Source organism: Barbus barbus (assembly GCF_936440315.1).
Source record: "Barbus barbus genome assembly, chromosome: 9".
Taxonomy (NCBI): domain Eukaryota; kingdom Metazoa; phylum Chordata; class Actinopteri; order Cypriniformes; family Cyprinidae; genus Barbus; species Barbus barbus.
The window spans coordinates 9,890,856-9,904,241 of NC_136737.1; the positions used below are offsets into that span (position 1 = coordinate 9,890,856).

At 45.0% G+C, this 13,386-nt stretch overlaps 1 protein-coding gene across 1 annotated transcript in view; it reads left to right on the plus strand.

Moving 5' to 3' along the window:
* The window catches only part of LOC306874612 (NACHT, LRR and PYD domains-containing protein 3-like), a gene marked incomplete at its 3' end in the record, with an annotated part of 89,305 nt that overhangs the window by 11,367 nt on the left and 64,552 nt on the right, over positions 1-13,386 (plus strand). The window contains exons 7-10 of the mRNA XM_079424760.1: positions 68-169; positions 8,993-9,094; positions 9,295-9,411; positions 9,975-10,053. Of these exons, the coding sequence (XP_079280886.1) occupies positions 68-169; positions 8,993-9,094; positions 9,295-9,411; positions 9,975-10,053 (400 nt within the window). The remainder of the gene's footprint in view (positions 1-67; positions 170-8,992; positions 9,095-9,294; positions 9,412-9,974; positions 10,054-13,386) is intronic.

Sequence of the window (13,386 nt, forward strand, 5' to 3'; positions counted from 1 at the left end):
GACTGAAGAACTTCCTTCTACTAAAATGTCTCTCTCTCTCTCGCTCTCTCTCTCTTTGCGTTATCAGTGTAAGATCAGTCTCACATGTGTTCAGCTCTGTGTCTGTGAAGAGTGACCAGTCAAAAGGTGATGGACCAAACTTCAGTGAGAAAACACCATCTACCAAAAGGTATTTCATGTGCTTTACATTACAGTGTAACATTAGCTAAATTCTCCACTGTGGTGTGTCACACAACTTGACAAAATAAAAAATCAATTCAACTGCAAGCAGAACATTTAACTAATAAAGAGTACAGTAAGTATGTTTGACTTTGTGCTTTGATTAAATCATGGTGCACGTGTCCATCAGTGTCTGTATTAGGTCCTTTAGATGCAAAATTGTATCATAGGAATGGACTAATATGCTATATCAGGGGTTCCCAAACTTTTCCATTCCACGACCAACCTAGACAAGTATAATCTATTTCAAGACCCACCAAAATATTTGAGATCAAAAAACGATTGACATCACTATAAGCTTAATCATAATTAAAAGCATAATATGGCAGAAATTAAGTATTTAAGAAAAATAAACATTTTATTTTATAGTACCACTTCACTACTAATATTTACATTTTAATTTCTTAATTTACAGACATTAATGAGTCTATGAAATATGTCCATAAAACCTTGAAACGCGCTACTCCAGTGTGGTTATGAACTGTAATCTGCCAGTGTTGTTAAACTCATCGTGGGGTTCGGCGCAGAAAATTCCTTCACAACCCAACACTTTTTTTTTTTTTTGCAAAGCATAAGAAGCGAAGCAGAATTATCTCAGTTTGAAGATTTACATAATTGTGAGATAATTGTAGAAAATAATAAACAGATGTGGCTCATTTTAAATAACACTAAAAACCGAAATGACAAATTTACTTCAGACAGAAATTTACTTTTTCAAAGTTAAATAAATGTTCAGCTATACCTTCAAAAGATTTTTTAACTTTGGCACATTTTTTTTTTCTCTATATAGTGATGATATGGCAAGGAAATAGTAGGAAATTTAGTAAATTCTGTTATGCTAGCATGTGGAAATGTTTGTTTACAAATAACTCTGCAATTGTGCCCCACTCAACCCGTACATGTGAAATGCTTTTTACAGACAGTTTATGGATTAAATGCATATGCAGGAATGAAAACAACAAACTCTTTACATCTCTCGGAAAGATACAGCGGAGTTCAAACAGACGATAGAAATGCATGAACATAAACATAGGCTACCTGAAACAGTTTTCGCAACATTTGAATTTCCCGGTGTATGCAATCTGTTGCAGAACACAGCGCGGTGAAGTGAGCGAGTTTCTTCTCATTAACAATGCAGACCGAGCATTTTAATAATGAACCATTGCTCTGAGACCCTCACTGTTATTACAACTCATGCGCGCCCGCGCTTCAAAACACACAACGCATGTTTTAAATCCCGGCCTTTGCGCATTGAGCAATATCGCAATTCGTAATTAATCTTTGTATAACGTCCAGACCTAGGAACTGTGTTTGTATCATTTAGCTGCCGCCAAGTGGCTTTGTGCGACCCAACTTGTCACACTCTGCGACCCACAGTTTGAAAACCCCTGTGCTATATGAATAGTACAAAGATTCAACATTCCAACTTTTTCATTAATTTTGTGCTCAGTTGCTCAGTACCACTCAGATTCACAGCAATTGTTTTCTTTCTTTCTTTCTTTTTTGCATCTTTGTCTGTATACAAACTTCTCCGCATGCACTGTAAAAAAAAAAAAATTTTTTAAGGCAACCAGCTTCAGCAGATTTTTGAGTTTTCTCAACTTGTTGTTTTAAGTTTATACAACAAAAAGATGAGAATCTCCTACAAAAATAAGTTGAGAGAACTCAAAAATCTGCTGAAGCTGGTTGCCTTTAAATTTTTAAGTTGGCTCAAGGTTTTTTTTTTTTTTTTGTTACAGTGTGGCTCTCCAGCAATTTTATGTGTATCTATGTTGGCTACACTATGTATTATGTGCAAATAAACAAATCTAAAAATGATAATAAAACAAAACAAAAGCACAAGTGTTAACTGTTTTGTCCAGCTCTGAGTCTGTGAACCACCGAAATTCAGTGAGACACCATCATCTAACAGAAGGTATTTCTTACCTTAAAGTTTTTACTGATATTTTGTTATCATGATACTACTACTACTAGGTAATAGTTTAAAGTTCCTGAGAATCAGAGGTGTAAAGAGTACCTGAAAAACCATACTTGAGTAAAAGTACAGATACCTTCCACAGAAAATTACTCCACTACAAGTTACAAGTCACCAATTCCAAAACAACTTGAGTAAAATTTCAAAAATCAGTTTTAACAGTACTTAAGTATTTTACTTATACTAAATATATAGGTTCAAAGATGCACTCGTCAAAAAAACATGCCAGTCAAAAACTGTACCGTTGTGGAGAAGCTGGGGAAAACAGGCAGAGGCAAGGATCTATGTGCAGGCATTTCATGGAAAAACTAGAACAAACAATTAGCCAAAAACTAAAGGAAACAAAGAACTGCATGCTGGGAAAACAGACAATACTAGGCCTATATAGGAGGCGAACAAACTGAACAATATAATATACAAACTGACTACAAACACCACGGGAGACAAGAAGTGACATAAACGTCCAAGACAAGGCACAGAGTACATGTAACACAAACAAGAAAAGCTGATTTATGAGGAGAGCAATCACGTTTATTCTCTAAAACCAAAATAATACTCAACACCTCAAAATTGCAAAAAAAAAAAAAAATTTAAATGAAGAATAATAATAATAATAATAATAATAATAATAATAAAAAATAAACTAAAAATTAAATTAAAAAGTCAAAGTTGTCTTGCTTGTACTGGATGTGCTGGTTTCGGCCTCATCGCCGGCTGCAGTCGTGCCTACATGCTACATGCTAAGGAGCTCGCATTCACGTAAAGTAGCCTTGTTGACAAGTTTGGGTGAGTAAGGGCACAATATAAACGTATTATATAAACGCACAATATATAATACTTTCAGTGCCCTGTAGTTGGCGGTATAACATATTTTGTAGCAGAAATACGTAAATTGTTGCAGAAAAGCTAGGTGCAATGCAAAATATAACGTGTAACTGCAACACTCATTACAAATGTAGTTGAGTAAAGAGTACAGATACTCATTCAAAAATGTATTGAAGTAAAGCGTAAAAGTTGCTAATATCTTTGATACTCAGTAAAACGTCTCGGGTTACGTATGTAACCATGGTTCCCTGAAGGGAACGAGACGCTGCGTCGAAACGCATATGGGAACGCTTTCAGCGTGACCAGGCTCTGAATATGATGTGTAATCAGTCAAACAAGGGCGAGGCGTCACGGGCGGGGTGACGTCACGACCAGGAAGTTATATAAGCACGTGCGGCGGAGCCGGCTTCAGCTTCAAGTCATGAAGCAAGCGCTGACAGGGATGCCGGAAGTGTGGCAACGCGACACAGCGTCTCTTTCCCTTCAGGGAACCATGGTTACATACGTAACCCGAGACGTTCCCTTCCAGGAACTTCGAGCTGCATCGAAACGCATATGGGAACGAGATACCAACGCCGCCAGACTGACAAGTCCCTGCCTGGTGTCAGGACAAAAGGACAGAGGAGCCGGGAGTGGCTCGGATGTCGAGGTCATAGAACCTAACGAAGGTCAGGGGCGTGGACCACCCAGCTGCATAGGAACCTGTTCCTGCATAGGAACACCTGCCCAGAAGGCCTTGGAGGCCGCCACACCTCGGGTTGAGTGCGCTCTGACTCCCACCGGCAGGGGGAGCCCAGAGGCCTCGTATGCCAAGGAAATGGCATCCACTATCCACCTGCTAAGAGTGGGCTTCGTCGCAGGAAGGCCCCTCTTAGGCGGACCATAGCACACGAGCAGCTGGTCCGACCTTCTCCACAGGGAGGACCTGTGGATGTATGCTCGATTGTGCTTCTCCTGGTCTGGCTCCCCGAAGGGAGGAGGACAGAAGGCCTGCAGTACGACCGGCTGTGGAACGACCGACGGGAACTTCGGAACATACCCCACGCGTGGGTAGAGGAATACTTTCGCCGAACCGGGCGCAAAGTGAATAGAGGCCGTAGTCAGGGCCTGAAGGTCATCCACCCTCCTTAGAGAGGTGATCGCTAATAGGAAGATGGTCTTGATAGTAAGGAGTCGCTCAGTTATCTCCTGAATGGGCTCGAAAGGTGCATTGCACAGAGCCTCGAGAACCACAGCCAGATCCCACGTAGGGACGCGAGATCGTACCGGAGGCCTCAGCCTCAGCGCACCGCGGAGGAAACGTGTAACTAGGGGGTGTCTACCCACTGACTGGCCACCGATAAGGGCGTGGTATGACGAAATAGCTGCCACGTAGACCTTAACAGTAGAATGGGTTACCCCTGCTGAGAAACGGGCCTGCAGGAACTCCAGTACTGCACCAACGGGGCAGTTGACTGGGTCGAGCTGGCGGTCCCCGCACCAAGAAGTGAAGAGCCTCCACTTCAAGGCGTACAGTTTCCTCGTAGAGGGAGCTCTGGATTGGAGGATGGTCTCGACAACCTCGGTTGACAGACCGGAAGCTATGAGTTGTGCCCCTCAGGGGCCACACCCACAGCTTCCATAACTCCGGGCGAGGGTGCACCTCGGTGCCCCCGGCCTGTGAGAGGAGGTCCCTCCTGACGGGCACTTCCCACGGAGTGCCGTCGAGGAGAGATATCAGGTCCGAGAACCATACTCGACCCGGCCAGAACGGTGCTACTAACAGTAGACTGACCTCGTCCCGGCGCACTCTCGCCTGAACTCCCGGGAGCAGAGTGATCGGGGGAAAGGCGTACAGACGCAGCCTCGGCCACGTCTGTACCATAGCGTCCAGTCCCAGAGGAGCTGGAGGGGTCAGCGAGAACCAGAGAGGACATTGTGCTGACTCTTGAGTCGCAAAGAGGTCCACCTGGGCCTGGCCGAAAATACCCCAAATCTGCTTCACCACCTCGGGGTGAAGCCTCCATTCCCCGGGCCTCAGCCCCTGCCTCGACAGGATGTCTGCTCCCACATTGAGATGCCCAGGAATGTGCATAGCTCTCCGAGATGAGAGCTTGCCCTGGGACCACACAAGGATCTGGTGTGCCAGCTTGTACAAGGGGCGCGACCGCAGACCTCCTTGGTGGTTGATGTAAGAGACCGCTGTCGGTGCGCACCAGCACGTGGTGACCTCTCAGGTCTGGGAGGAAGTGCTTGAGTGCACGGAACACCGTTAACGGTGAGGGAAGCGTCCGTCGCTAGCGAGACGCGGCGACAAGGAGCTCCCAACACCGGGCCCTGGGACAAGAACCAAGGATTCCTCCACATGTCTAAGGCACGGACACAACAACGTGACACTTTGACAGCGCGGAGCGAGTTTCCCCTCTGGGAGACCCCCTTGGTCTTGAGCCACCACTGTAGGGGCCTCATGTACAGCAGGCCAGAAGGTGTCACGCTGGACGCAGCTGCCATGAGCCCCAGCAGTCTCTGAAACTGCTTGACAGTGAATGGCTGGCCTTCTCGCACTCTCCTGACTGTAGTGAGGATAGACTCGATCCGAGCAGGGGACAATCGTGCCTGCATCGTGGTCGAATCCCACACCACGCCTAGATAAGTGATTCTCAGAACCGGAGAAAGCACACTTTTCTTGGCGTTCAGTCTCAACCCCAGTTCTTTCATGTGGGCGAGAACGACATCTCGATGCCGAACCGCCAACTGCTCTGATTGAGCGAGGATCAACCAATCGTCGATATAATTGAGTATGCGGATGCCCTGAAGCCGCAACGGGGCCAGTGCCGCATCCACACACTTGGTGAAAGTGCAGGGTGAAAGTGCTAGGCCGAAGGGAAGAACCCGATATTGGAACGCTTTGCCCCCAAAGGCGAACCTCAGGAACTTCCTGTGAGAAGGAAGGATGGAAACATTGAAATATGCGTCTTTGAGATCTATCGTGACAAACCAGTCCTCGGACCTGATTTGAGTCACGACCTGCTTGATAGTAAGCATCCTGAACTTCAGCTTTCTGACTGAGCGGTTCAGTAGACGCAGATCCAGTATGGGCCTCAGCCTTCCATCCTTCTTCGGAAACAATGAAGTACCGGCTGTAGAAACCGGACTGGGTCTCGTGAGGAGGAACCAACTCGATGGCTTCCTTCCTCAGCAAAGTACCGACTTCCTGTTCCAAAACCAGAGCCTGCCCGGGGCGGACCGCAGTCATAACAACCCCGCAGAACGGCGGGGGTAACCCGCCGAACTGAATAAGATAGCCTTTCGCTACGGTCTGCAGGACCCACGGAGACACATTCGGCAGCCGCTGCCAGGCTGTCAAATGCTCTACTAAGGGAATCAGTCTCTCGAGACTGACCTCTGGTGCAGCCAGACCGCTGTCTCGAAGCGGTGCACCGGAAGGAGGCACGTGGCCTGGCTGCTGGGGCGAGTTTCTCGGCTCCGCGCTGCCGGGTGGACAAACCTGAGAAATATACTCGCTGGGACCGGCTGTGCCCTGGAACAGCGGCAGGGTCAGCAGACAAGTCCCTGGAGGGCACCGAGGTGAAGTGGTCACCGAGTGCTGCGGTGCAAGCCACTCCACCCCAGTAGGGGTCGCCCTCCACGGTCCTGGGGCTCGCCCTTCAGGACCTTTTTGCTGAGGACCTCTTAGCCGAAATGACAGTCCTCAAATCTGCCCTTGGCCGCGAAGTCCCCGGCGCAGAGCGCCGCTGGCCCCTCTGCGGGGGAGCAGGAGCAACGACGCTCTGTTTCTGCGCTTCTCTGCGCGAGGAGCCGGTATGCTCCCGCCCAGCAGCCTCCTGAGCCAGAGAGCGACGGGGTAGGAACCGCCAAAGCGCCTCCGCCTGCTTGCGAGCCTCCTGGAACCTGCCGATGGCGGAGTGCACTGTATCGCCAAACAGGCCAGAAGGCTGCAGCGGGGCGTCCAGGAGGCAGACCCTGTCCTTAACTGTCTTCATATCGGACAGGGTCAACCACAAATGCCTCTCCGCCGCCACCAAAGCTGCCATAGAGCGGCCGATAGCGCGGGCCGACTCTTTGGTGGCACGGAGGGCGAGATCGGCGGTTTTCCTGAGTTCTAAAATATCATCTCCTCTTACATCCCCGCTCTCATCCAGCTCTCTCAGCAGCTCAGCCTGGTATGCCTGCAGCACTGACATCGTGTGCAGGCACGCACCAGCCTGACCTGCTGCCGCATACCCTCTGCCCACTAAGGAAGATGTCATGCGCAGAGGCTTAGTGGGCAGCGCAGGAGCCTTTAGGGACGATGCCGTGGACGGAGACAGATAGCTCGCGAGCGTCTGCTCGATCGGCGGCATCGCCTTATACTATATAATACTATACTACTTATACTATATAATAATACTACTTATACTATAATAACTGGAGGAAGGAACAAACTGACGGGCCGAAAATGGTCTTGCCCACGATCTCGACACCTCGGTGTGGAGATCGGGAAAAAACGGGAGGCTCCTGTGAAGAGGTGCTGGCCGTGAGCGCAGAAACCGCTCATCTAAACGGCTGGGCTGCAGCTCAGACGTTCTCTCGGGCGGCCAGCTGATGTCAAGCTTATCAACCTCATACTGGGGTGCAAGAGGCGGCGAAACCTCATCAACGCTCGTCAACTCAACCTCCTCGGAGGAAGAGAGACGCAGCGTTGAGCCCTCGTCTCGGGGGGAAGAGTCCGCTTCCCAGCTGAGAGGTGGGGCACCAGACCTGGCTGATACGGGAGGAGATAGGGACATGCCCGTCTCACACTCGGCCGCCAGATCAGCCTGCGAGCCCCACGAGTGCAGCCGCCGCTCTGCCTCGGCAGCAGCGGAACCGGCACCGCGCGGGGAACTCGCAAAGGCTCCCTTCTCAAAGAGAGCCCTCTGGGTGCGGAGAGTACGCAGTGAAAGCCGCTCACAATGAGGGCAATCGGCTCCCTCGAGAGCCGATTCTGCGTGCTCCGCACCCAGGCAGACCACGCACAAATCGTGTGTGTCCTCGTCCGTAATATAACGAGGACAAGGATGCACACACAATCTGAAACGTGGCCTGGAAGCTACACCCCTGAGCTTGCCCTTGGACTTTGGCATTATTACTGCTTGATGCACTTTAAACAGGACAGACAACAGTAAATAGGACTGACACACATAGAGCGCTTCGCTGAATGACAGAAAGCTGAAGCCGGCTCCGCCGCACCTGCTTATATAACTTCCTGGTCGTGACGTCACCCCGCCCGTGACGCCTCGCCCTTGTTTGACTGATTACACATCATATTCAGAGCATGGTCACGCTGAAAGCGTTCCCATATGCGTTTCGACGCAGCTCGAAGTTCCTGGAAGGGAACTACAAAGTATCCGAAAAGATAATCAAGTACAGTAATTGGTTACATTTACTCCAATATTTTACTGTTACGTGTTGATTTCTGTTTAGTTCCTGTTTGCCCTAATTTGGTTTTTCCTGTTCTAGTTTAGTTAATCATCGTTTATTCCATTCACCTATTTCGTATTAATCATCTTGTTTGATCATTTGTTTCCATTCCTTTAAAAGTCCTGCGTTCTCCCCTAGTCTTTGTCTGAGTTTAATGTTATTAAAGGAAAAAGTGTGTTGATGCTACTTCGTTTTTTGTTTCTTTTTCTACAACCACTATACCATAACATTTACACCTCTGCTGAGAATAGAACAAATGCTGGCGACTCTCTTGTTATTGTAAAACTTTATATATTTTCTGTTTATATTTTTTCATCACGTGTGAAATCATCAATTATAATTCAATAATTAAAATCTATTTGTTTCTAAAAGAAATTGGTAAATTTGAGCCACTGAAGTAGAATGACCATTAACTTTTGCAGTTTGTAAATGAACATTTCTGAGAAGGACTAGTGAGAGCATGTGTGGATATCAGTAACAGAGGAACCTCATGTAGTAAAATGCTTATTTCTCTCTTGTCTTTGTTATCAGTGTAAGATCAGGCTCACATGTATCCAGCTTAGTGTCTATGAAGAGTGACCGTTCAAAAGGTGAACCACCGAAATTCAGTGAAAAAACTGCAACTGTGAAAAGGTATTTATTATGTGTTTCTTGTTGCTGGTCACATGTATGCTGTCACTATCATGAAACTTAATTTCCAGTAAACACTTTTTCTGAACTGATTAATGCTGGGTTGAAGTAACCTACAGGTTTGATGATTGTTTGCCCAAATGATAAAAAAACAACTGTGAGCCTGTTAGATTCTATATGATTTGTTGTTTTGTGTGATTTAGTAACAAAGAACAGAAGACCACAGTAAATATCGGTGCAGAAGTTACACGATGGGAAGCTTTAAAAGCTCAGAAGGGAATGAAGAGTGATGTGGAACTGGCAAATTATCTTCTCAATAGGTGAGAACACAGTAATTTTAGTTTAATTTACAACAAATAATCAACCATACCAAAGTGCATAATCAATTTTTGCCAGAAGCTGACTAAATCTTAACATGTTACCTAGCTCTTGAATTGGTGTACACTTTGCTGTACCATGGTGGACCTTTCAAAGCATATTTAGCACATAGGCCTAAGTGTAAATACTCTGCATCACATAAACCTAAAGGTTCAAGAGGAATATGTGTGTTCTTTAGAAGACAACATTTGTTTTGTAATGTGAGTTGTGAAATAACATCGGCTTTGGCTATGACTGTCTGACATGAATGTGTGATGTGTTTAGTCAGTTTTTTTTAATTAAATGAAAGGATATTTGTGTGTGCTTTCATTAAAATAAATGAAATAAAAAAAGAAAACAATTGATTACTCTGATTCGAATGATCATCTCTACATTTGAAGCTTATTATCAGCATATAATGCCTTTGTCTGCAAAATTTTTGTTTCTAACAGATTTCTCTAATATATTAAATGTCCTATTTTATTTCATTTACTATGAACAGTGACCAAATTTATTTTGCTAACAGGGTTCAGTATGAGAAATCAGACTTCCAGAATTACCGCTTCATCAAGAATTTCAGAGAAAATCTTGTCTGGACCTTCCAGGTAGGGGAAAATATGTTGTGAGTTTTATATATATATATATATATATATATGTTTATTACAACAAATTATTATAACAAACAAACATGTTATTCAGCAAATGTAAAACTGCATATTTCTATTTGTACAGGACAGTTAGTTAATGCCTACAGTGTTTTCCCTAGGATTTTAGTTGTGCACACTTCCACATCCCTGCTATGCTGGAAACAAAACCTGGATTTTTTTCATGTTCATAGAGGAGTAGCTCATAAACCAACCTCTACAGCTTTATAGCTGCATGGGTTATGCTGCTATCAGTAGGAAGATAGACATGATCACTTCTGACTTAAATTACTTCAGAAATTATTTCATTACAATCTTAAATAAACTTGCAATTATATATAAACAATATTCAGCAACTTCACAGCTATGCATGATTTAGGGCAGTGGTTCTCAAACGTTTTACACCAATTACCACCTCAGAAAATATTTGGCTTTCCAAGTACCACCATTATGACCGACATTAAAATACAGTATAGCACTATGCACATTTAAAAAAAAAAAAAAAAGTTTTATTCCTAATAAGATTATTATTATTGTCGGCCAATTAAAACATTGTAAATACACAGTTTGAACATTAACAGTTTGCACCATGCTTACTTCCAGGTAAATAAAAAACGTATTAAATTAAAATATATTGTATCTAAAAGTGAAATAAAAACTGTACTGTATTTCAATATTAAAAAAATTGTACTTAGATAAAGAATAAATGAAAATGTATCGTACTTAACATTGAAGTACAGTAACTTACAGTTTTTATTTAACTCTTAAGTAGCTACAATTCATTTTCATTTAATCTTTAAGTACAGTACAATTTTTATTTAACTTTTAAATAAAAAATTACTTGATTAAAAAAATATTAATAATAACACAGGCTGTATGTGTACATGCAAGTAACTACAATCAGGCCACGTGTCCACCAAAGCCAGCTGAAAACGCCCAGCTGTGAGCGCTTAAAAGAGCAGCATATTTTTATTTATTTGTTTTTTTTTTTCAGTTTAGACACTGTGATTGCTCTGATATGGAATATCCGCTTAAGTAATATGGCAGAGTCAGACGCATCGCGAATGAAATGTTTCTCCAAGAATTATCTTTCATAACAATATGGTACTCCGGCAATTCCATCTGGTAAAAACTTAAATACCCGGAGACAAGCAATATTAAGTTCTTCATTGTTGTTCAGTCGTAGTACAAGCAGGGTGTGATGGTATTAGTCCCGCCCCTCCTCCACTATGATTGGTAAGCTGACTAGAAAGTGACAGCGCTAAATTTTACCCAGAGATGAACATTCTTCAACTCTCGGCGCAGAGAAAAAGACGTCCGAGTGCTCAGCATGACAAAGATGCTCCCATTTAAAACAATTACGCGTACCACACTTTGAGAACCACTGATTTAGGGTATTGTCATGTTTACAGTAATTTGTAAATGCTAATTTTTGGTACTTGTGTTACTGCTTTTGTCTAAGAAGTTTAACCTTATGTTCCCTTTCAGTCGGTCACTCTGTGACCGACGAATTGGAATTGGGATCTCACTTCGAGAGACCAATCTACTTTGAGTGTAAACTAAACAAGCCAATGCACATTGGCATGCGATGATTGCATCCAGCTGCCGCACGAGTATAATTAGGCAGAGGGTGCAACACATACTCAGCTAATTTCCCTAAAAGAGCAAACACGGATGTGACATTGAGTCTTTTTAAAGAGGTCATTCCGCCCGTGTGTTTCTGGATGCGGTCGTTTCCTGGGTTAAAAGAGTTGCACGAGGGTAGTTCTGACCCAGGGGTGATGCATGAGCTGCACACCGTGACGGACCTCACCTTGAGAGCGACGAGAGTCACTGCGCACTCCCTAGGTCAGACGATGGCCACGTTGGTGGTCCAGGAATGCCATCTTTGGCTGAACCTGGCGGATTCTCTTCGTCTGTTACGGAGGCCAGCAGAAGGGAAAGGCTGTCTCCAAGAAGAGGTTGGCCTACTGGATAGTGGATGCCATCGTCTTGGCGTATCAAACTCAAGGTGTGCTGGGTTGAGAGCACACTCAACAAGGAGTGTTGCTTCTTCTTGGGTGTTGGCGCATGGCGCCTCGCTGACAGATATTTGTAGAGTTGTAGGCTGGGCGACACCAAACACTTTTGCTAGGTTTTATAGCCTTCGTGTAGAGCCAGTGTCCTCTCGTGTACTCACTTCAAGTAGCCAGTGAACCAGAGAGACTTCTTGGTGTCTAGCTTGCTGCGCCATTCCCCGCTACGGACCAGATACGTGCGCTTGAAAACCCTGTGAAATTCCTCTGTCACCCTCGGCAGCTGGATGTGGCGGAGCGTCCGGTACCAGGCCTAACACCTGTAAAGTTGCCTGTTAATTAACCCCTGTGCTAGGCTAGGTGCCATATGTTGTGATCCCCACAGAGATCCCATGTGTGTATTCTTCCATGGTACGGTTCCCCTCTTGGTGAACCCTTGTCTTTCCCTCGACAGACTCCGCTATGCCGTCCCTTCCGGTGTTGACTCCCTCCTAACTGGGCCGGAACCACCTCAGAGACATTCCATATGTTGTACTGCCCTTAATGCCCAGTCAGAATCAGAATCAGAATAAGCTTTATTGGCCAAGTATCTTTACACATACAAGGAATTTGTTATAGTGACAGAAGCTCCACAGTGATACAGAAAGACAGCAACAGCACAGGACACAGATAATAAAGAATAATATACAAATAAGCAAATAGGCAATGTACAAAACAGCAAAAACACAATATATAATATAGACGATTATGTATGTACAGCTCTGATATGTACAAATTTCAAATGAGAAGAAAATAAGTAAGTGTGGTGAATAAATAATGTATAATAGTTGTGGGTTCCGCGTTTATTGTCAAGTGTTCTTGAGATGGATTGCCTGAGGGAAGAAACTGTTCCTGTGTCTGGTCGTTCTGGTGCTCAGAGCTCTGTAGCGTCGACCAGACAGTAACAGTTCAAACAGTGAGTGTGCTGGATGTGAGGGATCCAGAGAGATTTTACCAGCCCTTTTGCTCACTCTGGATAAGTACAGTTCTTGGAGAGTGGGGAGGGTTGTACCAATGATTCGCTCAGCAGTCCGGACTACCCTCCGTAGTTTTCTGAGGTCAGATATGGTAGCTGAGCTGAACCAGACAGTTATTGAAGTGCAGAGGACGGATTCAGTGATGGCAGAGTAGAACTGTTTCAGCATCTCCTGTGGCAGGTTGAACTTCCTCAGCTGGCGAAGGAAGTACAACCTCTGCTGGGCCTTTTTGACAAGAGAGTCAATGTGATTGTCCCACTTCA